The 27,068-nt window shown below is 37.3% G+C and overlaps 1 protein-coding gene across 3 annotated transcripts; it reads left to right on the top strand.

Annotated features, from left to right (window-relative positions):
* Window positions 1-26,352, top strand: dnajb6b (DnaJ heat shock protein family (Hsp40) member B6b). 3 transcript variants are annotated; one of them, XM_044104343.1, is made up of 10 exons: window positions 2-178; window positions 5,565-5,679; window positions 9,137-9,246; window positions 11,077-11,130; window positions 11,352-11,456; window positions 15,718-15,852; window positions 15,971-16,118; window positions 16,951-17,021; window positions 23,848-24,006; window positions 25,746-26,352. In XM_044104343.1, the coding sequence occupies exons 2-10, from the start codon at window positions 5,615-5,617 to the stop codon at window positions 25,853-25,855; spliced, it is 957 nt and encodes a 318-aa protein (XP_043960278.1). In that variant the 5' UTR covers window positions 2-178; window positions 5,565-5,614; the 3' UTR covers window positions 25,856-26,352. The 3 variants fall into 3 exon arrangements, with proteins under 3 accessions (XP_043960281.1, XP_043960278.1, XP_043960280.1); XM_044104345.1 differs by lacking the exon at window positions 2-178 and adding an exon at window positions 4,839-4,943; XM_044104346.1 differs by lacking the exons at window positions 23,848-24,006; window positions 25,746-26,352 and having other exon boundaries at window positions 1-178; window positions 16,951-17,590.
* Window positions 26,353-27,068: the final 716 nt, after the last annotated feature.

The following is a 27,068-nucleotide window of genomic DNA, read 5'->3' as shown; positions in this document are numbered from 1 at the left end:
GATTTCCGACAGCACCTGAAAGCAGCAGTCGCAGCTAGTGGGCAAGGCCAAAAAACCTCCACCATCATTCTTAACCAGCTGCCGCCGACTGCAGCTACATTTTCTGTTCTCAGGAAAAAGATCGTCTGAACAGCAATAAGTAAGAGGGGGCATTAAAGTGAACGTCTTTGTTTCAGAGGTATGTATTGTAATAAATCCGTTGTTTAATTTTTTACGGAACATTAAACGCCTTAAGGCTGGGATCGGCCTCTATAAATTCGGTTAAAACCTGCCGTGCCGCATAGAGTCGTATTGTGATGCTGTGTTGTCCTCTGTCCTCTCGTTGATAATATACTATAGTTATGAACACCTTTTTATGTCCGATTTCACTTTACGCCTGCACCCGTACAAGCGGTTTTCGAAATCGTAGCGGGGGGTCTTTTACGGTTTAGCAAATCAAGCTAATTGCTATTACTAGCCACGACTGTTAACTAAATAACATTAGCTGTTCTACAGTTAGCTAGTAACTATCAGCAACTGTTTTAACTGTGTTTATAAGTAGTGTTTATTGCGCAGGTTACGAGAACCTTAAGTTCATGTTTTGGCTCATAATGTCCTAAAATCTTGGGGTAAAGCTATTGTTAGCAAGACAAGGTCCACAGTCTAATGTTAAAATTACCATGACTTTACTTTTTGAGGTAGTTTATTTTTTGCGTAAAGTTGTTTACTTTTAATCGGTGTGTCGCTAATAGTTTCTGCCGCAAAGTGCGTTACAAGCTGAGAGACTTTCTAGAAATTTCTATCTGATCGACCGCATTTTATATGCTAACACGCTATTTTAGACGTGTGATTGGCCTGTTTGTGCTAATTTTAAGAAAACCTGAACATATTTAGTAGTTTTCCATTTAACATTTAGTGATTAAAATTACTATAGGTAAACAAGGATAGTTGCTATTGGGGACAGAGTCCCTGGGGGAATAATTACGTTTCAACAAATGATAGTGATTCATCAACTTTGAATTTAGCATTAAATCTGCCAATCTATTTTTATTAATCTAGTATTTTCAATAGTATAACTGTTTATTCTGGTTTTCCTGTTCCTTCCATAATAAAAATATTTCATACCAATCCTTCACATTTGGGGCATTGGTTTTGAACTATTTCTTGCATTGTTTTTTCTTGTATCAATGCTGATCCAAATAAGTGTATTATTCATGTTTACCTACCGAGGAAAGCCCCTAAAGAGTTAACCCCAATAGGAACATGAGGGTAAAAATGAATTGTCACATGATGAATGTTTACAAATCCTCAAAAGGATGTTTGGGATTGTTACCTTTTTTAACTTTTTGAATTTGCCTGATGTGAATAAAAAATGAGCAATATTTCTCCTCTAAAAATTCCATAGATTGAAATTAATTCTTATAATTTGTTTCTTCTGCTTTAAAATAGTCATTTCTTATATCAGTAGGATTTTATTTGTCAGGTATTAATGCAGGCCTGAAAATGTTTCCATGTGAAAAACATTTAAAGAGTGCTTCTCTTAGTAACTGGTATAACTGGAAAGGGAAAAAAAATAACTTTCCTGTGAAACCTTGTTTGACCCAACTGGAAAGTTGAAATTGTCAAGGAGATGTGCATTAATAATAATCAGTTTTATTTGTCATTCCATTGGCATATCAAATTGAGATCTCAAAGGGCACATTCACATGCTGATGAGGGCAAGCTACTTGATTGTAGCCACAACTGCCCTGGGACAGTCTAAAGAAATGAGGCTGCCATTTTGCGTCATCAGCCCTTCTGGCCACCACCAACAGGCGAAGAAGGTGGGTGAGGCAGGAATGTTATGGCATTTACAGCAATTTGTTTAAAAGTAATTTTGAACCAGGCCTTATAAAGTAGGGTTCTTGGAACACATTATGGCAAATTTATTTTCTTGTGTTTTTAGCAAGTTATTCTTTCATTAATAGATTATAGACAAATTTAAATACACAAATATGTTGAAAACCTTTACCTATTCTTTTTTTTAATTGTTTAATTGTACAGCTGCTCACTTAACCTTTTCTTCAGATCTATTTTTATTTGAATAGAAAATTGCTTATGAAGACTCCAGTTGAAATACAGTGTTCACGAGTCCCAGTTTAATGACTTTGATAATATTTTAGTGTGTCATTTCCTTGTTATCACAGACAGTAAAACTCTTTTCTGAATATTGCGTGTTGTTGCATGACTTATTTCCTCAAGGCCTGAAACTTTTTTATTTTGTGCCTCGTGGTTTTTTGTCAAATTAAGTGTCTTGATGATATTAATAATTTCATCTACATGGACAATACCCTCACGCCACAGTTAAACAGGGAAAGTTGACGGCAAAATCCAGCCCAAAAGAGTTTCTCTCTCCTGTTTTCTCAAGCTGTTGTTGCCTGAATCATTTCAGGTGGAAGGGCGTGGATTTTATTATGGTGTTCTTTGCAGTCACCTGGTTTTCTTCTCTGTCAGCTGTGGTTTGTGTTGGATCTTCCCTGTTCCCTGTCGTTTTGTGCGGGGCTCATGCCTAGTTAATGTCACATTTACTGTGGTGTTCTGGATGTTTCCAAGCACAGACAAACCTCCTCTTCTTGTTGTGTATGAGGGTAGTCACGTTGTCGGAAAAACATTAGGAGTTCGGGTTGAAATCTTGGAAACTTATTATTAAATTTAAAAATTGCAGATGATTAACTTGGGTGTTTATGTAGATGTTTTGATGATAATGTTGGCCTGTAAATGGCTGATAGGGACACAAAGGGTTGAGTCTCATCTATGACCAATGATGTATATTTTTATTGGTGTTTTATAGACCTGAGCAGTCATTTCTATCAAGAAAACAATGTTATGGATATAATACATTTAGTTTTTGAGAATCTATTAAAATAAATATATATTGGGAAAGACTTAATTACAGTGATAGGCAGTTTTAATATAGACTTGGATATCTCCTAGTCCCATGTTGCATTTCAGGACTAACCAGATTACTTTAAAAAAAACAAAAAAAACATATGAAGAGTTGCATAGAGATGGCTTAAGTGGGAGGAATATTAACTTATGTAACTAACTTAACACATTCAGTGTTTTCAGAGGATTGAGTTTGTAACAAAGTCTGGATTATTTAACATTTGTGCTTCTAGAGTTTAGAAACGCATCGACTGAAACAAAATAACAGTGAACTAACAAATCAGAATGTTGCAAAATAATTTTAATAATTCTTTGGCGTTTGCATTGTTGTCGTTTAAAGGCAAAGTTGAAATACTGACTCAAATCTTATTTTAAGAGTTTTAATGTAACTTGTTACATAATGTCACCCCTCAAAGGGGAAACTCGTGGCACACCAGCATGACTCAGCTGAACAAAGTCTTGAGCAGATGTTGTTTTAATCTCTTGCTGCTCAACAAGCCTGCCATTTTAAAAGTTTTATTATCTGAATTCTCCCTTTTTTCCATTCTAACCATATTTATTAACCCAGAAAGTTTGTACAACAACTGAACAAATCAATAGTTAGTGGTTCACATTTAAAGTTGTTCAATATAACTAAAGGCTGTGCTTCAGCAGAATGTTAACATTAAATGCTTTTACAAAGTGTTTCAGATGTGAAACATTATGTACAAAACAAAGAATCTTGTTTGTTTTTTTTTCCACATAAAAAAAACCCACCAAAAAACTCACAAACATTAAATACTTGCGTACTTCCATAATGACAGGAACTTTGTTAATTTTTATTTCTTCCATCTGTCACAGCATTCAAGTACCTGATCGTTGGTGTTTCTGTGTTTATTTCTTATGTTCCTGCATCAACCCCTGTCCCACCATTCCTGGTTTTTTTAACGCTTTTTTCCTTTTCATTTTTATCTAAAAAAGTGAAAGCTGAGACAGCACACTAGACAATAAAAGCGTTACAAAACTCTTCACAATGAAAAATACTTGGTTGGTTTAGGAATTTCCAGATTAGATCAGTCTAGTATTCATGGATTCTAACCCAGTTTTCCCAGCCTTGCTCACAGATATAGGTCTTGATTAGAAAACTAAGTAGATATTGTTGGGACTCTGATGAAACAAAAAGAAAATTCTGAAAAAAAAAAAGTCACTGTTGATGGATATGCTTTACATCTGACTGAAAGGAATCAGGCTGCATAAAATGTTTTTTTTTTTCTATATTATCAGGCTTACTGTCATCATGATCAAATCTGTTTAGTTCATTCTTACAAAGCATAACTAAACAAATTAACATGAGTAATCTAATTTTCTTGGTCTGCAATGCCTAGTATTTATTAAATGAAATATAAAAATATATATATTTATAGTTGAAAACTTCTGCAATCTGAATAATTTGAAGGACTTTGGCTGGAGTTCATCTGAGTGTAATGCTACCCAAAGCTTATATCACCAAGTGTGCAAACGTATGCAATGTGCAGAACAATAAGCTAGCTTGGAGTCACTATTTTCCATTATACAGCACATGTATAATGGACATATTATACATATGTAATGGATCTGTAATGGCTACATTCTCTGGGGAAAAGATGCATATAAAGGGACAAGTCTGTCTTACAGGAAAAGAATCACTTTCTGGGTCATGTCTCTAAATTTAGATGGTCTATATTAGGACGTGAAGGTGATCAGTGTTGACTGATTAATGTTTTATCAGTAGATGGTAAGTTTACCTGACAAAAGGCAAGAGCTCAGTCTGAATGTACACCCCTCTGCAGCCGTCAGAACGCAGAGCTCAGTGCCTGGACTGTTTTCCTAGCTGGAGTCGGTGTTTGGCACCAACACGTGCCAAACGGCCCCCAGCTCCCCACAAATAACCCAAACACAATCTAACGGCAAAGGCCACAGGTTATATATAGCAAACAAACAGAACACCGTGCGCTCATGTCCGACTCTCTGGGTTGTTTATCTTTTGAAGATTTCTCAGAGGACATCTTTCATAATCAAAAGTTTTGGGGTTTGCCTATTAAGTGTGTGGTTCTCACATCTGTGGAAAACACACTTAGTAGGCTTTTTTTTTTCTGGGTTAAGGTTTTACTGAACTTGAAAGTACTTTGTCATGTAAACTGTAGCAGTCGCATAAAGTTAAATATGTCCTAGTTTTGTATTTGGAAGCTTAAATGTAGATTTGCAAAGGGAAACAGATTTATATGCTGGTTCACGCTGAGTGAAAACTCTCAATTTTATAGTCTCTTGATTTGTATCAGACTTGTTTTGGCTTGTGTGTTTTTTTTTAAGGCGTTTCATAACTCCTTGTTTTATGGCTGTGCAGCGAACTTCAAAAATTAAAGGAAAACATTTTTCATAATCTCTTATAGCTTCAGGCTTGAATGATGTTTTCAGTGGTGTCATTTTGCTTGGCTTGCATTAGTAGCTAAGCTGTCATCTTTCCAGCATCATTGGTTCAGAACAGAGGAACAGCGTTGGGTTTTTCCACCCTTTAAAATATGTTTCTTCTCTATGATCTGGAGTGCAGAAGTCCTGCAGGTCACGCATGACCTTGCTCTTTTGCTTTTTGTTGAGCTTGATTTAATGTCTTAGTTCCTAACAAAGTATACTTCTTCCCACAGAGGCCAGTCAGAAGAGCCTGAAGTAAATCAGCACAAAAACAGACAGAGCCATGGTGGAGTACTACCAGATATTGGGAGTCCAAAGGAATGCATCACAGGAGGACATCAAAAAAGCGTAAGTGCTTGAGTGTTTGCAGCTTTGTGTTATTTATTTTTTGCTTTCTGCAGATGTTACAATTTGTCAGCTTCTTATGGTATGTAATAAGGAAATAATGCAGCCTGGTACAAAGGAAAGATGAGGAGTTTTGAGTCATTTAGTGACCAATACAGTTCAAACTACCTGTTTTTCCTCCCTGGTTTTATGTGAACAGATGCTTCGATAAGGAAAAGGCGTCTGTAGAGTTGAGGAATCATAACAATGTTAAGGAAAGAAATAGAAACCTAGTCATCTGCTAGTAATAAGGATGGAAATTTATCTTTACTGTGAAAAGTTTGACAAAATGTAAGCCTTTATTTATTTTTTTGTTTTAAGCAGTGTTTTTGTTTGTGGGGTTGTAACAGCAGTCACAACCAGACAGTTGCCTAAAACAAAAGACCTAAAAGAAATTGTAAATGCTTTTTGTAATAATCACTTTTAATCTTAATCACAGCGATTATCTCACCATAGTTGGAAAGGACAAAAACAAGAGTATTTCTTCTAAAGCAGAAAATTAATCGGTGAAAGTAAAACCTTTGGCTGTGGAAAATGTTGTCTGGGGAAAATTGATCACTGATGTGATCAGCCAGCACTAATTTGCAGAAAGTTTTACCACTTAGAACTGGTATAGATATCTCTGGAGTCGATACGTTTTACACTACCCTTTGACACAAAATCTCTGATTTGGCACTGACATTTTATTAACATTCTGGAAGAACTGCTTATTCGCTAAACAGAGAAATTATCGCAATGGGACTTTTTCTTGATAAATTCTTGATCTTTTTCTTAATAATTGCATATCTGTGTTTTATTGGGTAGTGCTTCCGATCACACTCTTTGGTGTGGAAGTTGTTATTGAGGGAAGAAATCCCTGTTAGTAATTGAATGTTTCTACGCAAAGTTAGGGAAAACAAAAGCTGCTCCTGTCTGTTATGGAGCAATGTCTGCTGTTTATTGAGAGAGAGAAAATAAGACTTACCTGGGTACTGGTGTCTTTAGTGTCTTTACCATGTTGAACATCAGTTTCTATAGTTTATATACCTCACAAATTCAGGTCCAGCCTATACCACAGACTATCTTGGATTTGTCTTGGAGTTTATTGAAGAAGAGTTGATTAAATCATAGTCCGCAGCTTGCATGATATTTTGAAAACTTAAAATTGTGACATTGTTTGGATATTGTTTAAAAAATAAGGAATCCACATCAGAATGACTCCACCACTCTTGTTGAGGTTCAGGATTTGGTCCCTCAGATTTTAATCAGGTTTGAATTGACATGATTGGGGGTCAGTTAAAAGAAAACTAACTTATTGGATTGCCAGGAATATTAAGTCTTCATTTTGAAAATGCCATTTCTAACAAAAATTTGATTAAACATTTTTTATTTTTTTTATCAATAAGATAAGCAGCTGCTTCATCCTTGCCAAATGATGTATTTGAGGGCAACTGACTTCAGTGGAATGTAGATTGCACTGATAAAGTTTGCACATGCTGCTTTTTTTTCCCCTTGTGAACCCACTGATTTGGATGTTGCACAATTATCAAGCAGTCTGCTTTGTTTGACCTGGTCTGGCCTCTGACCACTCATACAGGCGTTTGACAGCAAGATAATAAGACAGATTACAACACAGATGTGAGCAACAAAACCTGTTCACCAAAGGGAGTGAATCCCCTGAATAGTATGAACCCCCGTTCGTTTTTTAAGTCCCTTGTCTTATCGGCAGCCTCTGTGTTTCTGCTGCTGCTGGGCTTAGAAACAAACAGCTGATGCAGCGTAAGCCGTTCTGCAAGGCCCACTCTGCTGGTCAATACAGTTCAGTCTGTCTTTGTTAAATCAGCTCGGGAGGGGAGGTGAGCCGTCTCTGTCCATTTGGGTTTGGCGTCATCATGGTCACTGCCTCCATACAAGCCCCCGACGTGAACATGCATTTCTCCACAGAGGAATGTATTTTCCACACGTGACAAACAAAATCATCTGGTTCTTAAAGGGTTGTATAATTATTTAAGTACAGTCTGAAATGAGCAGCAGTAAATAAGACGGAAGGACCGTTTGAACTCTGTACAGGTCATAATTTAAAAGGTTTGGTGGTCTGTGTGATCTTAGCAGTGTTGTGGAGGAATTTTGGCCTCCTTATGTTTCCAACATTCCTGTAGCTCATTGAGGTCAGAACGCATAGAAGTTTATTTTAGTGGTGGAAGCTTGTTTTTTTTTTTTTTTCCTTTTTACACTGTCCTGGAACGGAGATGCATTCATTATCAGATGTACCACCATAAAGTAAAGCATCGACTAGGGTGAAAGCCAAAACTGCACATCAAGACAACCTTGTACACTTTAATCTAGACGTTGTGTGCCTGCACTGTAATGTGTTCTTTAGATGGGGAAGAATCCCTACAAGACTGAACAAGTTATACATATTTAGTCTTCATCCAACTATACTGTCATGGACTTTTAGCTTCCTGATAGAGGCATGTACAAGTTAAGCTGCATTTGTTGTTTTTTTCTGAGTATGTGTGTGTGTACGTAATTGGAGCATTGTTCTGTCTGACCTCTGAGCGAACCTGCTTGTACATCCACTCCTGGAATCACTGGCAAATATCCTAGATGTTTTCTTACTCGTGAATAGCCTTTTTCATTAAAGAGCAAGAGATTCCAACTTGTCTCAAAATTAATTAATTGTTTGGAATGGCTAATATGTATAAAGAAGTTTGTTCAAATGAAATGAGGCAAAAAAGAGCAAAAAACTACTTGTCAAACAAGCAATTGGTTTTAGATAAATGCTGATATAAACTTATCTGGCGATAAATGAATCTTACACATAATGTAACTGTAATAATCTGTTATTTTAACAGCAGTAGGGATTCTTGTTTAAAATTAACAAATTCTACCATCTTGTCCAATTTTCTTTAAAATTTGTCAGTGTTGTGATTTTTGATATAGATGTCATAATACAATACTCATAAAAATGTGTGTCATTGTCTTTGAAGTAAAATCTTATGACTTATGACTTCTGTAATGTCTGACCTCCTCATTTGTTCTTTGAGGACAATGTGTAAAAGAACAAAGAGCTTTGGTTTCAAGTTTTATGACACAAGTATCTGTTTTAAATTCAATATTAAATTACGCTATGTATCAAAGTGAAGGTAGCATGTGTATCTTTTTTTTTTTATTATTAAATGATGCAAAAAGTGTGTTGAGTAAATGCTGGTGGCTGATGTGTTTGTAGACCAAGAAAGGTGGGAATTCTTGGTTGTGAGGCATTCAGTGGATAAACTGAGTGATGTAAAAGTAGCCAATTCTCATCTCTGGCTGATTGATTTGTCCACCTCTGATACAGCTGATTGTTCCACCTCTGTATTACTTGTGGGGGTTTTTTTGGCATATTTGTGTGTTATATGCTATGCTGCTTGTTTTAACTATGTGTCTTTTTCCCTCACAGTTATAGAAAATTGGCATTGAAATGGCATCCTGATAAGAACCCAGACAACAAGGAAGAGGCAGAGAGACGGTTCAAAGAGCTGTCAGAGGCTTATGAAGTCCTGTCAGATGGTAAGATGGGTCTATTTTAACTTCAAATGTTCTGTTTTTATCCCTGATATGTTGACTCTACCCTCTGTGTTTTTCTACTTCTTATTATTCAAGTTAAGTGGTTTTGTTTGAGGGACAACAGTTTATAAAATATTGATTTGGTATGTTTTTTTTCAAATCTGTTTTAAAGTTGCTTAGTAATGAACTACAAGTTTTTTTTAACAAGTTTTTATTGAAAGCCTCTTCAGTTTTGTAGGGAATACAGTTAAGTATTTAGTTATTTGACTTTCCAAAAAAAAAGTTTGTTCTTCAAAATGAAGAGGGAGTGAAGAGCTCAAGGACTAAATGAACACCCTGCAGGGGTAAAAAAGGGAAACAATAGACCCATAAATCCCTTTCAAAATAACATTCTACCTATTGCAACTCTACAATTGTTATGAGGCTGCTAACTTTTCAAAAGCATAGTAGCACCTCTCTTGAAAAATGCAACCAGCAGTGAAATTGTTCCTTTAATTACTGGTTGCACTTTCAAGAGGTACTCTATTATTGGTTGGTTGTGAGGAACAGAGGGAATCCAGTTATCAATGTTACAGTGGTGAAAGATGCCTGCAGCAGCAGTTCCTGTGACTTTTTTTGTCATTGTACAGTGTCGGACTTCTGGAATGCATCTGTTTTGTTTTGTTTTTCTCAAGAAAGCCTATTATGATTTTTACTTTTAGTTTTACACAGGCAGTCTTGACTGCTCTGTTTGGTTTATACAGGAACCTATTAAGCCGTTTCATAAATAAAATGTGTCTGGATGTCTCACTCGTGTCTGGAAGTGGCAACATAACGCTGATGGACTCTATGGTTTTTATATAAACCTCTAATTTACAGATTTTGATTGTTAAAAAATAAAAAGCTTTCACTATTAGCAAAATTTTTTATTTTTTTACTTCAGTCTAACGCAGTTGATCAGTTTGACTTGCAACTGTTTCCAGTGGTTCAGTTTCTTTTCAGAAAGGAAACTGTAAGTGGACCAGGAAATGTCTCCAAAAGCCACGTGAGAATATTCAGTCTGTATATTGGTCAGATGTGATCGATGTGTTGGAGCCAAATGTAAATCCAGGAAGAAGATGCTGTATTTCAGCCTACAGCAAAAACAGAGAATTTAATTAGAATATTAGTATTTCTTTGTGTATGTTTTCAGACTAGATGTGTTAGTTTACATGGTGTATTATCTTTTTAGTTTAACACTGCCTTTGTTTATTTGTTTACACTGCCCTGTCCCACAGTGCAATGCAAACCCGGCTTTGAGAAGGCATTTGACTCAGTTTCTGATTGACGTCGGCTCCCATGGACGCCACAAACGAACCACTGTGGAGTTTGTTTGATTCATATAACCACTTCTTCCAAAGGGCATCAACACCCTGGTGTTACCGCGGAGTTCACATTTACACAAACAAATGGGAAATGAACAAATTGAACATCCCTAACTATTGTTTATTTAATTTAAATAGTATTTGATATAAGCTAAAAATATTTGAGCAAACAGATGAAACAGTTCCTCGATTTTCATTGCACCCGAAAATCATCTTCTTTATGGAAGATGATTTTAAGTAGAAAAATTTAAAATATAATCATGATTTTACCTCAAAAGGAGAGATTGTTTTGTAATTATTTTTGAACTGCTATGAAAGGTTTCATATTTTTCTTGTTGTGTAGTTGGACATGACATTAACCTTTTTAACAAAGAAAAGACGGGTAACCAAAATGGGGGGAAAAAAATGTTGAAGCAAATTTAAATCTTGCAGGTCATATATTGAAATTTTCAGTTTATCTTTTCTCACATAAATTTTCTTTCTCTCCCAGAAAACAAAAGGAGTCTTTATGACCGATATGGAAAAGATGGCCTCAATGGAGGAGGTAAGACAGCGTTCAAACAGGCTGAGGATCTTCCAGTGTTCTAGACTTGACTGATGAGATTTAACCCGTCATGACGAAATAAGATGATTTTTAGGAGACATATCTCTTCCATCTTATTTCCTTGTTGACGTACTGACATGTTGTATTTGAAGTGACGTGTGTAGATTGTCATACAGTTAAATCTTTTTTTTTTTTTCTTCTCTTTCTATAATGTTTTACAGGAAACCATTACGATAACTTCAGCCATAGTGGCTTCACATTCCGTAACCCAGAGGATGTTTTCAGGGAATTCTTTGGTGGGAGAGATCCGTTTGCAGATTTGTTTGGTAAGGCCACCCTACTCTGCTCCGCACACACACATCCTGAAACGCTAACATGTTTCAGAAGTTTGAAAAGAGGCTGTCTACTTGCACCTTGGAGCTATGATTACCTTGTAAAATGTGTTTGGTAAAAAAATCAACCCTCCAAAAAGTTTTTTCTTTGTATGGAGAGCAATATGTTTTATTACCTAATTCGCTTGCTCTCTCAGCCATTTCCCAGCTTTTCCTGTGGTGTTTAGTGCATCTTTAGACGTAGAAGAAAAGTCCCGGTGTTAATCCCTCCGCTGTCCACTCAACACTCTTCCCAAAAAGATGTCCTCTGCCAATGAAGTCTCATGTAGATTCACTGCTGACTTTGCTTTCATTACTTAACCTCCTCCATTTGGCAATTGTTTTGACCTTTCCTGTAACATAATCTTTAACTTGCATTAAAAAGTAATGGACCTTTTCTCATTGGAGATGGCGAAGGTTCTTTTTACGACAGGAACTGTAAGTTTGCTTGTTGATTCCTCTCTGTACAAATATTTCCGTTGCATCGGAGTGCATTTCCATCATGTTGACATCTGTATCAGATCTTATGTAACCTCAAAGGGACTGTAAATAATGGTTCTGGTTGGTTTCTGTGTTATTTGTTAAAATATGTCTCCTGATAATAGTAAGAAGGCAAAAATATCAGAAGTTTTATCGTTTTTATAGCACACGTAGCGCTTGTTCAGGGGCGTCTGGGTTGAGCAGAAGATTGATTGGAAAGCATGTTGTACTTCACCTCGTGTAACTCTAAATAAGGAGTTCAGACGCAGGCAGAGGATGGATTGGACCATCTACATCACTCAACTGGAATGCATTCAAAAATAGCTTCCATGTTAAAACAAAAGCAGATGTAATAACGGCAAGCGTGTCTTCACCTTCTGTCTGAACGGACATGGAATATACTGATTCAAGATTTTTCCTCTTTTTAGTGAAGTTGCAGTTGTGTTGATATGGAAAGGGTGGGACGGTGGAGCTCAGCTGTTGCTGTTTACTTGTAAACAGTGACCATAAAACAAGATGGCCGAGTGGAAGAGTGAGATTTAGTTTCTGTTTTGACTTTAAATAGCCTTTATCACATTTGTCTGACTGGTAAACAGAGTGATACATTACCTTGCAAAAGTATTCATACCTCTTGAACTTCTTTAGTAAACTTCACAAAAATATGTGTACTACATCCTGTAATCCAACTACTTATTTTGTTTTTAAATAGAGTGCAAACAATTGCCTTGAAGTCTTCTAACTAGTTGGTACCATCCACCTATGGGTGTTTTCTCAGCTTAGGCGATACTTAATTCTGACCTTTGTTGAAAGAAAGCAATAAGAACATCTGTTTGCAGGATACAGAGTGGAGATGCTCTGGTCAGATTAAACCAAACGATGAATTACTACCCTTAAAATGGAAGTCCAGGAGGCACAGGATGTAACACGGAATATAGAAAATAAATCTAGCAACAAACAACAAGCATAAAAGTGACTTTTATTGGATTTCACACGGTTTAACAAAAAGGGAAGCAATAAACTTCAAGGTCTCGAAGGTCAAACTAAACAAAAACACTCCTTTTTTGTGAAAGTAAAAGCTTTCTTATCTGTAAAAAACATACGTGCAATGCCTAAACTCCCAGTTTGACCTAAAAACAAGCCAATAACTAGCTTAAAGAAAACAGCAAAGAACCCATGTTAATATCTCATCTAAGTGATATTTTAAATCATTTATCCAAACAATATCTAATCGCAGCATTACGCCAAGTACACAGGATTTACTTCAATAGTCAATCAAATCACTGATGCCAAAGGGGAAAGGGTGTGGCGTTGGATTGTTGAAGCGCTTATCCAGTCGCTCCGGTTTTTAGTGATGGTGAAAGTTCACGCATAATCAACAGATTTCTTTCTTTTTTCACACCAGTGCATAGTTGTGACTTTATTGCAAACTGGGGGCGGGGGGATTATTTTGTGCACCTTGCAATAAGATACTCTTGGAACGAGTTTAATGAAGAACAGTTTAAAAAAAAATTCCTTGTTAAAATATCAGCACAAAATCAGTGATTTTGATTGCAAGAAATGGTGCTGTTAATGCAGTGGATTAACAGAGGATTTTAAATGAAAGTCAAAACGTTCTGTGCTGCAACAACTGCTGCATAAATGCCTAACCACACCATCCTCATGAGCTAATGTGGCAGAGGAAGCACCATGCTGTGGGAATGCTTTTGAGTGTCAAGTGAGTTAGTCTTAATGGAACTCCATAGAGTAACTTAAAACTTCTTAGCTCAACGTACCAACGCCAGAGAAGCAACTTACCATTCCAGGAAAACTGTTTATCCTCCATCATCAGTGGCTATGCTAACTAGCTTGAGCATTTATGACAGGCTCCGTTGTGGGAAACTAGTTGTAGCGTAGCTTTGCTTGGTTGTTTCTGCCAGAGTGGTGTATTTATGCAGATGGCAATAGGACCACAGTAAGAAGGCAGATGAGCTTGATTTTTATCCTTATCTTCAGATTATCTCTTATTCTTTCACAACATAGTGACGGTTTCAACAAATGCGCATTCATATTTTTTTAATAAAAGTCACATACTGCAACTTTAAGTCTTTTAAAAAAGTGGACATTGTTTTCCATGCCAATTTTTACAGTACATGAAGTTCAGTTGGCATGTTTAGAATGAGCTCAGTCGGAGAATGTCTGATTTGTTTCTAAGTCCCGTCCGTCCCTCCGCTCCTGATGGTCCAGCAGTCTGTCTTGCCGAGCAGCAGCTGGTCCTGTAGATCTGTCACTCAGCCACATCAGAGGGACTAGCAGCTTGCAGGGAGGGAGTGCAGTGGCTGCAGTGTTCCCCTGAGAGACAGACTCGCACTGCGATCCGATCAAGATGTCTGCCAGGAGCAGCAGACACTTATCCTGAAATGAACATGGGATGAATCATGCTGGAGGAGAGAGAGATCAGCTGACTCTCCTCTGGCCTCCTCGCTGGTTACAGAGCAGAAATTTTGACAACAGCTCTGTTGGACTTTCGACTTACACAAATTTTTGCTAGAGTAATGCCACAGCATTTTTTAAGACCATTATTCAGTGTGTAATTTACGGTCTGAGTTCACATCTGCGTTGATGCCCTTAATCTTTATTTATTTAGTTTTTTAGTACAGCCTCACTCTTCACTCAGGTTTCCAAAAGCTGAATCACAGTTCAAGTGTTAAACAACATTCCTCACAGCTAACATTCTTCCTTATTTTTCCCTGATGCGTAACTTCCCTTCTAAAGCTCACCCGTGTACGCTCAGAGGTCCACTTCTTGGTAAACAGAAACACGGGAGACTTTTATTTTAAGCTTTTCTCTCAGAGGGAACAAGCAAATCATTCTTTCTCCTTTAAATGCACCCTTGGTACATTCAAGGTTGAAGGAGGAGTCTTCTTTCAGTGCCAGTGATTCCAGCCTTATCCTGCCAGGGTGACCCAGATCGGCAGCACACAATTAGCGGAAGCTCCTTGGGGGCTTTTGGATAAAAATGAGTTTGCAGCACTTGGACAGTTTTTAACGGATAACGTTGTTCCAGAAATGACTAATAAACGCTCTGTCACCAAGAGTCCCCCGCCCCTTTTTTTCTTTTTTTCAAGCTGGGACCATTTTCTTCAAACAAAATACTCGAAATAATTCAACATTGATACTCGGCTTGGAAAAGTGTTAAATTTGGTAATGTTTTGCCAAGTATTGATTAAATAATAGCCCTCCATCAATCTATTCATCCACTACTCTTATCTATTAATCTATAAATCCATTAATCTCTCCAATTGTTGTGTTCATACCGTCATCAATTTATTGGCCACCCATCTATCCCTGATCGTTATTCCAGCCATCTGGTCATCTATCAATTTTTTTAATATATAAATCCATCCATTCATCATCCAGCCATCTATCAATCCATAAAACCACATCTACCCCATTAATCAAAATTTCCCTCAATCTGTTCGTTATCTAACCAGCTGTTTATCAATCAGTTCCTCAATTTATCCATCCACCACTCAACCTATTGTCCATCCATCTTTCCATCCGTTTGACCACTGGAAAAATACTTATAAAATGTGCTATAAAATTCTAAGAATCTACAGAAATTTAAACCACTCTTAACGGTCATAGAGAAAGTGAGACCTTTAGTCGTTGAAGAACCAAAAAGGAAATCTGATGGTGAAACATTGCAAGAATTTTGAAATAAATACATCACCATGCCAAACTCTGTTTGCTTTTGCAGCTGATGATCCCTTTGATGACTTCTTTGGAGGCCGCAGTCGTCAAAGAGGTGCGCACAGGAGCCGGATGGGTGGGTCGCTCTTTGGTTTCGGCGGCGTCCCAGCGTTTGGGCCTGGCTTCTCAGGGTTTGAATCAGGTCTGCACATACTTTACATTTTTGTGATTACTTCATATTTTATTGAAATAATGGCATTAAAAAGAACTACATTGTCTGTTAACTGAAATTAATACATTGTTTTGTTACCGATTATTAGGTTTTAGCTCCTTTGGCGATATGGGTGGTGGAGGATTTACTTCCTTTTCTTCCTCTTCGTTCGGCGGCAACGGAGGAGGGATGGGCAACTTCAGATCTGTGTCAACCTCTACCAAGATTGTCAATGGCAGGAAAATCACCACAAAGCGGTATGAGCGTTGAACTCGCGTTACACTGCCTTGGAATACATTCATATTTTGAACTTTTCTAAGTCTAGTCTTTTATATTTTTAAGATTCAAAACAGATGAACAGTAAGGACATGTTTTCCTGTGCAATGACATTCTTAGTTTGATGCCAAAAATTTAGGTATAAAGTATTAAATGAACCATAAAATATAAAGTTAGACATAAACTGTACAGAAATGTAAACTATGCAGAATATAAACTTGCATATGTGCTACATTTGCTGATATGAAGATAATCCCATCAGACAAGTTTAGATGTATGTTCAAATTTGATGGGATGTAATGTACACAGAAGAAATGTAAGCGTTTAGTTTGAGTCTTATTTCATTGACCCAAATAATGTGATCATCATTTCAAAAAGAAAGTATTTTTCATTAACAAATGAAGGTCTAAAAAGCGGCAAGGTTCCTTTACTCTGATACCCCTAAATAAAATCCAGTGCCATAACCTGCCTGCAAAAATAACCTCATTAGCAAAGGCAGTCAGTCTGACTTTAATTTAATCTCACTACAGATACAGCTGTTCCATGTAGTCCAATATGGTGGATAAAGTCAGTCACTAAATGTATAAAAATACAAAAAAACAGTTGTATCTGCTGTGAAAAGTGGTGCTACAAAGTCTTGACTCGGGGAGGTTAAATATAAATGCACCATGCTTCAGCTGTTATTTGAAACTCAAACAAAATCTGAAAAGGATCATTAAGTGTGACTATTTTTAGAAGATGTTTTATTTTCAATAATTGTTGCTCCCAGGTTCCTGAAGAAGCTGCTGTCTTTCTGTGTGTGTGTGTGAACAGGATTGTGGAGAACGGCCAGGAGCGGGTAGAAGTGGTGGAAGATGGTCAGTTAAAATCCCTTACAGTTAATGGTAAGGAGCAGCTACTAAGACTGGATAACAAGTAAATATCTCACCACAAAATTTGACCAACATGCAATTGTCTCATCTGGAAGAAAAAAAAAAAAAAAAAGTCTCTTCTTTCTCTGTTCCTCCTGCATCTCATTCCCAAAGAAGAATTTTCTCATGTTAGCTTAGTTGCCAGGGAGAAGAGGGACATGTTTTCAGTATTTGTATATTTGTATTTATTCCATTATTTAGGGGGACCAGCTTGCTGGGATTTGTTGTTTTTATTTTCTGAATTTATTCAATTGTACTTTTCTGCCATAAACGCTAAGTTGGCTGTGTGCTGTATATTTTCCTTTTCCTTCTTTCAGGGTGTATATCGTCTTAGGTGTTGTGGCAGAAAAAAGATGCTGTATGTTTAACTTGCGCATGTCATTTTTGCTCCTTTTTATTTGATTAGTTTAACAAGTGAATGAGAAGCTTAACCACCTCACATTAATGTCTTTAACATAAACTCCACTTTGCTAACCTGTTGGCTATTGTTCATGCGAGTGTAATAAAATTTGTGTTCATTAATAAATTAATTATAACATGCATATTTTGCTCATTTGCTCTATTTGGAAGTGTGTTTGGTTTCTTTCTGCATGATAGAAGAAGGCTACCTTTATGATTTCACATTAACTGCTTTGCCAGCTCAGACTGTGAATTTAAACAGCAACACCAGCCAAAGGGGACTCACTGAGGACCTTTTTTCTTCATGCAGCTCAGATTCAATCAATAAAGCTTGGTTTGTGAAACGTCATGGAAACCCCACTGCCCTCATTTGGTGTCTGTGTGTTTCTTGTGGCTTGAGTGGCTTTGAATAATCTCTCCTCATGGATGTGTGAGTTTACCTGCTTATGCGCCTGATCGCAACCGCACTAAAAAGGAACCACACCGGCTGCTTCCTGATCTACACTCACTCACCACCCATCACACAGCTCACTGTGTGTATTATATAACTTACTAATGCCTTAGTGACTCACATTAGGGTTTGGTGCCTGTATGTCTTCACTCAAGTAACCCTTGTCATTGTTAGATGAGTCTTCACTGGAATTTCATCTATCTTCAATCTTGGAACTTTTTTTTTTTTTTCTGTTCCCTGATGGGTATATTTCCATTGAACAAGTCAACTGGTTTTTAAAATGTCCCCTTCCTATTCACACATGTCCATAAGGTTATAAAAGTTATGTTGGTTACAGCATTTACTCACCAATAGAACCCATTAAATGCAGAGACATTTAAGTTTTGGCGGTGTTTGCTGCTAAAGATAAAAACTGAAGCCTTTGAATGTTTGTTGAATATCCCGGGATCTCATTAAAGGAGGAAATTAAATTCCCCTAAATATCCACCAGAATTCCACATTAAGATTTAAGCATTTTTGAGGTCTATATGTTAATGAGTGTGGGAAGATTTTCAAATGTTTTCTCCTATCTTATCTCTGTCAGTCTCTTTGTTTCTCTCTTTATCCATCAATGTCTGTCTGTCACTGCATTATTCATCCAACTGCCCATGGGTTTATTTATTCTTTTGTCTACTGTTCATTGCTTTGTCCAGTTATCTATCTATTCCTCCCATCCATCCTTCCATTATTCATTTATCTGGCTACCGATCCATCCCTTTTTGTCCATTTCTTTATTCAGCCTTCAACTTGTTTCCAGTATCTCACCCATTCATCCAACCATTGTTCATCCAAAAACAAACCAATTTGTTTTTATCCATTATTCAGCTAACCTTTCACCTATCCTTTCCTTTATTCTCACATTACCTGTCTAATAATTTTGAAGAATAATTTTGTCAATTATTCATCAAACCATCCATCCCTTCTTTTTGTCCAGTATATGTCCATCCATCCCCTTGTGTCCTGTCGCCGTCCTTTCTGTTTTTTCTAGGTTCCTGATTTAAAGCCTGATGAGAATGAGCTGGAACTTGGATTGCAACACAGCAAATCATAATTCAGTTCATCTACTTCATTTTTACATTTTCCTCTACCTGATTGCAAAAGAAAAAACATATCCAAATAGGACTGCTACATACATTTAATTTAAATTAATAAAACATTACAGCTTAGGTAAATAATCTGTCAAATAATGCTTTAGTATAAAATAATTTCAAAATGATGCAACTATCCATGAAAATTCATTTGTTTCTAGACTAGACTAAACCCCCAATGTTGCTGATTTGCTGCTTAAGCTCTTCAATGTTTTATGGAGTGTAAAATGAAGACGTACACGAGATAAGACACTTTTGCTCATGGGATTTCCTGTATTAAACCATAAAGCTAGAGTCATGGAGACTGCATTTGTTTTACAGCTTGCTCAGAGAAACACACAGAAAAACATGAGTGTTCCTAAAGGAATGTGCTCAAGGCTAGTTTATTTGAACAGGGCCCACTTCAGTTTTTGAGACGTGTCAAGGAAAGGATGCAATAAAATCGGGGTGAGGCCTGCAACGAGTCAAACTGAGGCTGTAGAGCTTCCACTTGAATTTCTAACTTTTTACATATCTGATTCCAAATGTGTCTGGCAGAACTGGTGCTTAGACTAACAGAATCTATTTCAGTTTGACCTCTTTAGATTTCTCTTATGAGCAATGGATTAAATGCTAGACTAAAAGCTTTCAATTATAAACCTTCGGGTTGGCCGTGTCGCTTCTTTTCAGTCAGTATAATTGTTTTTAAGTGTGAAGTGTAAGCTGAATGTTTTGTTTTTTTAACCTTGTATTTTAGAGCCCCAGAATCAATCATTGTAAGAGATTGAAGAACTCTTCAGGGTGTAGGTGTCGGATTTGTTGCGCAATAGCGCCATCTTCCGGTCATACTGGTGGTCATATCTCTCAACCTTACTGTTAATTTGAACAGTATTGCCATTTTTGGTGTGTTTAGCATGTTAATAGGATTAGATATAAATAGAAAATGTCGAGATACTGAAGGATATGTATTTTCACTGCACTATTAACATTATTTTGAACTTCAAAATAAGTTCAACAGAATAGCTATTCTGACTTAAGTACAATTTGTGGTTACTTTAGCCACCTCTAGTTATTTCACTGAATAAAATACGAACCTCTTGCAAACGAAAATGCCCAACAAGTCTCACTTTAACAGTTTGTTAAAGTGAGACTTGTTTTGTTGAAGTGAAGTAGAGATGCAGTAAGCATGATATGTTACTAGAAGTATTTTTTGCGCAGTTCTATACTTCGTCTTCGTAACACATATTCTAACTGAGATGTTCCTGTAATAAATGAGAAAGCAAAGAAATCCTACTGAAGTGCAAAAGTTCTCAAATCTGTTTAGTTTAGTTCTCGGACCAGCAAAAAATTATTTCGTTATTTGACCTCCAGTTAAACTTATTGATGCAAATAGATCCTGCAGATGAGATGCGGCAAAACTAACAACAAATGCTATGAGGTTTACAAGAGACAAACTACCTGGTCAATTAGGCTATTTTCTCTGGAGTCACAGGCAGAAACTGTAATTTGGAAATCTGATATTTGATAGAGATTATTGTTCTTGGTAAACAGAACACAAACATCCACAAATATTCATAAAAGAGGACATAATAGTTGATAATATATTTCTTGCAACAAATATTACTGATATTGAAAAAATAAAATAAACAATACAACTTAAATGTACAATCATAATACATTTATTTGCTTAACGGAAAACATTAGGTGGGTTAAAAGTGTATCTCTTGTGACCACTAGATGTCATCATTTGTATACAAAAAGAAACCAAACAAAAAACAGATAAAACTACCATTTAGGGAAAGAAATCACAAAGCCCCGAGCTCAGTTGAACTCAATTTACTACCGAAAGCAAGTCTGAAGAAACAATATATTTTTAAAAAGTGAGCCAATGTCAGTTAATTAGGTACAAAAATTGCTATTCTTCTCCTCAGCAAAAGAAAAAGTTTCTTTTTTCTCCTCTGCATAGAAAAACAGTAACCAAGAAAACTCTTGCTGCTTTTGCTATTCCCTTGTCATCCATCTGCTCCAGTATGACACACATGTCTCATTTGTTACACCGCCCCCATCCTCACCTCACCTCGCCTCACCTTATACCCCCACAGCCTTTCCTCCCACAAACACACAGAAACACAGTCTGCTTGACAGCTTAGCACGACACCAGAGCCTGCAGCCACTGGCTATTTTATGAACGATGGGAAAAGATAAGCCGCCTGCTTCTCCTCGGCCGTGTCTGAACAAGGATTTTATCTGTCAGTGCTCAGCAGTGGGGTTCCCATCAGCACGACACCAGACATCCTGAACCCAGCGATGGTGGACTGTTGAATATAATCTGGCTGCAGTTGTCATCTAGGGTTAGCCTTCCTTTGGAGCTGTGATTTATTTCAGACTCTCTAAGTCCATGATTCAACCTCCAGTCTGCTGCGTGTAACGCTGTAAATGTCTCTCTCATATAGATTTAGTGTTAAGATGTAACTTGGTGTCTGTGTTCATGCCTGCATTACCACTGGCCACATTATTTAACCTGGAGACAAATGACAGGTCCTCTCAGCACAATAGCTGCAACTGAAACATCTTACTGCTGAAGGGTGTTAACTTTTTAAATTAAGTCTTTAATCCAGAAAGTAATAGACCACTTACTTGAACATTAACTAAAACCTCATTATCACTATAGCTCTTTGATATTGTCTTTGTTTTATTCAATTAAATGCTGCTGGATTTTGCAACTTGGAAGCAGAAGAAGCCCTATTACAGAGGTAGCAGGATGCCTAATAGATGCAAATATTGATCCTCAGGAGTAGCGGAGAGTGGAATGAAGCAGGCGGCCTTAAAGTCACAAATGTTTAGGCTTGATCCAGCTATCTAGCTTCACCTGATGGGATCGTGAAACAAAATATGGGTTGGAATTTAGAGCCAAGCCACCAATTTTCCCGCTGTCTGGTGGTCCACTGAGAGCTGCTGTCTCCTTGTAGGGTCGACTCTTGGTTGTCCAGTTTAATAAGCTGGTTTGTAAACTCTGAAAACAAAAGGCACTCTGGTTTGAGGCTAAAATAGTATAAATGACCTTAAAATGTGAGCTTTTTCAGTGAGAAGATAAATACGTTTTCCGTGGATTGTTTCAGAATAAGTAAGAAAAAACAAAGTCCTTTTGTGAGGAATAAATCAGATTTGGGTCATGATGAATGACCTTGGGTGAAATGTGTTCGTTAAAACCTGGGTATCATGACATTCTTTTGCTGGAACTGAAAAAGGTTTTACCTGAAACAATCAAAAACCATTTGAAAGACATTTCATACATTCACAAGCCAGCTTACTTTGTATGTTTCCTCAAGATGCTTGTTCACAAATGGCTTGGTAGAAAGCCGATGATTTTAGGCATCTTGGTGAGCTGAAGACAACATGTTGAAGATCAAATTTAAAAAAGAAGACTTTGATGACTGAATGCAGCATTGCTGCCAGTTCCAGCCATCCTGGTCTGTTTTTTTTTTTTTTTTTTTCTCCCAAGAACTGATGATCCACTTTTTATGTTCAACCACAGGTCAGACAGACAGTAGTCAAATAATCACTGTGTGGACAAAACAACTTGTTAACATCAATTATATGAATTAATGTTAACAAACATGAGTTAAACGTAGCTTGTATCAAAATTTCAGGCTGGTGATGGAAGTATAAAGGTGTGCTAGATATTTTCTTGGATACTTTGGACCTTTCACTACCAGATGAGCATTATTTACACACTATAATCTGAGAATTGTTCCTGCCAATGTCCATCCAGCCACAACAATTATTACTTTCAACAGAACAATACACAGAACAAACCAGCTTGATCATCTCAAGCTGGTTTATTGAACATAAAGATTAATTCTTCTCAAAGAGACCTCTGTGCTTGATTGCAGTTGTTGCTGCCCAATCAGTCATTAGGTTTACTGGGCAATCACTTTTTCACACAAAGCCATGTGAGTTAGGATTTTTTTCTCTCTCTCTTTATTATAAAAACCATTTCAAAAACTGCATTTTCTGTTTACTTGTGTTGTTTGATGTTTTGAAATATAAAAGTGTAACAAACATGTAGAAAAGAGAGCAAACACTTTTCACACCCCTCCATATACACAGCAGAGGTTTAATCATGCTTTGGGCTCTGCCGTGTTTTATATACAAAAAAGAAAAAAAACATCCCACTGCTTATGTGTTCATGTTAGTTATATTTCTTTTATAAGTTGGTGCAGTCTTAATGGGACCGGTTCCAGGAAGGCGAGCATCTGGCTTCCTTTCTTCTCTTCAGCGCTGCCTTAATTACACAACACAATGGCGATCCGATCTGCCTGTAATCTTCTAGTATAATCACCCCTCCACTGCCACCCCCAACCTCAGCCACCTCACACCATTCCCTGCCTGCCACTAATTCAATATAAATGTAAATTATCTAGAGAGAAGAATAACCAAATCTCATTTTATTTACATGACTAATCACAATCAAAGTCAGGCGGATGAAAAATGAATGAAATATATGCCTGGAGTTTTATTGAAGGGGGGGGGGGGTCTGTTTACCTTAAGGGTGCCTGGTTTAAATCATCTCTGCTTTTTTCTTCTTGCTTACATCAATATACCTTTTCGGACTCGTGCCTAACTTGCAGTAATATAAGTTTGTATCTCTATTCCTGTGTCTGATTGTATTCAAACAGCCAAGGGCATCAGAAGGCAATATGTTTTTCTCTTTTGCAACAAACACATCTCATGTCAAAAGGGACAGGGAAAAAAAACAACTTTATGTTGAACACCGCGGGCAATCCAACCAGAGAGCGATAAGCTTACGTGTGATTCATTCCCTCTCTGCTCACACCCACAGATATCGCCCCCCAAGACCCATTTGAGGAGGAGTTTCGCAGCCGCAGACAAAACATGCTCCCCGGTTTGGGCCTCCACCAGCGCTACCTGAGGAACTCCGCCCAGAACCCCTCTGAGGAAGAGGAGGAGAATGGCCCGCAGAGCCTGGGACTAACGAGAGGTCCGCCCTGCTGCCACTGCAGGCCTGATTAATTACTAACACACAGAGCTCTGCCTTAAAGACTCCTAATGAGCACGGCTAATTGTCTGCTTTTGTGCCTGATGGCCTCACAAAGCACAGTGACGACGTCTGATTGGCAGATGTAAACACAGAGGACAGAGATGTTCATTAGCCAGCTCTGTTTTACGTCGCCGTAACGACCAGAGGTCAGAGTCGGCCCCCTGTTTTCCTTCTCGGGGTCAGGAAGTCAGGCACAAAAGCTGAGCAATTACACACAGCCGCCGAGTGTTTTACACACGGCAGCTTCGTTAGCTGAGGAGGGAACCTTTAATTTCAACGTGCATAGCTCCTGCTGAGATACAAAGAGCCTGATTCTCATTCGCTCTCTCTGTCCTCTCAGGGAGATTTTAACTAGCATTCCTGTCTGAAACCCAGAGAAAACGAGGGCAAAATCAACAGCGAGGTCTGACGAGTCCAAAAACAAAATGCTAAATTACAAATTTAACAAGCCAAATGTGGTGTAGCTTACTAACACTTCATTAATCATTCACAAAACCATGTCAACATGCTGCAAAACATTATGGATGACCTGTGGTTGCTTTGATGACTCTTATGTGCTCTGCAAAATGTGGATCTTCTGGAAAAAGACCTCCATCTGGATGAGCGGTACAGTTCAGTTTTTTGGGTAATGAGAATAATTCCAATTAATAGCTATATGTTCTCAATTTTAGCACTAAAGACAGACCCTCATAATATATGATTAAAATGCAAGAAAATGCTTCATTCAGTTAAAACATCTGCATTCCTGTTTCCAAAATTAATAATTTTTTTTATTAATTACCAGCAAAATGCTTGAAAACATATTCATCCTACTTTAACAAATATCAGTGTGCAAGATTTTAAAAAAATTTAACTATATGATAAATGGTTTAAAAAAGCTGGATTAACATGGCATACCTTTGTATTCAGCTACTTTTCCTCCAATACACCAAAATAAAATGTAGAGTAACAAATTGCATGCAAAAGTAACATAATTAACCTCAGTATAAATACATTTGCTATACGTGGATCTCATAGAGAACATTGATGAACAAACAGCATCATGAACACCAAGAGTCACAACAAACAGGTTATGGATAAAGTTGCTGAAAAAAAGACATATATGTGAAACAATGTTCCAAATCTAACAATTTATGGCTGTCCATCTCAGCTGATTGGGAAGAGAAAGGCTGTTGCAACTCTGGAAAAACAGCAGAGAAGAACATCTGTTAAAACTTGAAAATGGATCCTCACAGATTTCCTCATTTTCAGTCTATTTAAAAAAAAATGGGCAAAAGTTTGAGTTTCTGAAAAGCAGGTAGAAGCATTCACTTAAGGGTTCGCTGCTGTAATTGCAGGAAAATGTTTTATACAAAATACTCAAGGGGGCTAAATATAAATTAACCACATCTTTCAATCTTTTACTTGTAAAAAAAGAAACATCCTGAAGACGCAATAATCTTTTTTTTTTTACTTCACAAATATTCTCTGTTTTGTGTTACTCTAGCACATAAAATCCTAATAAAATTGGTTAAAGTTTGTGGCTGTAACAATGATTTGGAAACTTTTGGTAGGTGTAAATAATTTTGTTGTACACTATTTGTAATGGGGCAATTTAAGAGTTATCAACCCCAAAAGAATCCAAGGGTTAAACAATCGTAATATTTACTGATGCTGTTTTCTTCTTTGCCGTTTTGTAGGACATGTGGACACCAAGAGGAAGAAACTGTGGCTGAAGGAGGCAGAATCCAAAAAGAAGCGAGCTCCTCGACATTTCCCTCGTTTCAGTGGATTTGGTACCTATTTTTGAACAGTTCTCAGTTATATTTGGCAGATGCGCCTTCAGCTGTATGTGGCATTAGTTTGTTTTGGCTAAAATTCGGAGGCGCTACTCCTCTGCTGCTGCATCATAGTTCCCTTTTTTCTATTAACTGCAGCAATGAGAATTATGTCTCTCCTGCTTGTATTAACCAAAACCATTCTCTTTGAGCCCTTCGCTTAATATTTAAATTTGTACAGCATTCGTTGTAGTTTACTAGTTGGCAGTGGTGGTTCTTGCATGAACGGGGCCTTAGCTGAGACCCAACCATTAAAATGTAGGAAATCATCTATATTCTGAGGTGGAATAAATTGCAATGGATTTCCACACAAAGCATGTAAACGTCTCCCGTTCTCCAACAGGAAGCAGGAGACACCAGCTCTGAATTGAATGTACATGAATAAAAGCAATAGAAAACTTGTTCAAGGTGCAAATGCGAGGTTTTCAGGTTTAATTTAATTTTATGTTTTTTACCTGATGCTTGTGTGCTCCCCTTTCCAACTCAACCCTAGGCAACTGGCCATATGGCTCCACATCAAAAGCTTTATATATATAAAAATCATTCATGGGTTTGGCCTTGAAGATTTGCAGCTAACGCACAAAAAAATCTAAATTAAATTTTTCTGATTGAGCTTTATCGGTTGCTTTGTGCGTATTTGAAAAGCTACAGGTGGAAGGAGAATCACAGGAGCAGCTCTGTTAGAAATTAGCACAAAGTTTCTGACACTGCACAACATGTGAGTCAGTGAAGGTCAAACTATTTAGTGGATCCATCTTTAATAGGAGACAAAGAGGAAGAGAGAAGACTGAGTGGTACAAAGGCTTAAAGCTTTGGAGAGTATTAGGAAATTATTAACTTGTTCAGCTCAGTTGAATCACATTTTTCCACAGCATGAAAGGACATGATTACCCCTCTTAAATACTATGTAGAGAGAACCCACCATGCACAGGGAGAACATGCAAACTCCATGCAGAAAGACCCCGGGCCGGGAATCGAACCAAGGACCTTCTTGCTGCAAAGCAACAACTTTACCAACTGTGCCACTCTACAGCCCTCTTAATTACTACTTTATAGAATTAATTGTTTGTGAACTATTATTATTATTTGTAATAATTTTCTCAAGAAATGTTTTCCTCATTTGATGACTCCTGACAAATCCAAGAGAAATGTTCATTTTTTATGGACGCTCATCATTAAATGCTT

Source organism: Gambusia affinis, linkage group LG21, assembly GCF_019740435.1.
Source record: "Gambusia affinis linkage group LG21, SWU_Gaff_1.0, whole genome shotgun sequence".
In the NCBI taxonomy this organism is placed as follows: Eukaryota; Metazoa; Chordata; class Actinopteri; order Cyprinodontiformes; family Poeciliidae; genus Gambusia; species Gambusia affinis.
The sequence above is the reverse complement of the archived record's forward strand: the minus strand, read 5'-3'. Positions and strand labels throughout refer to the sequence as shown.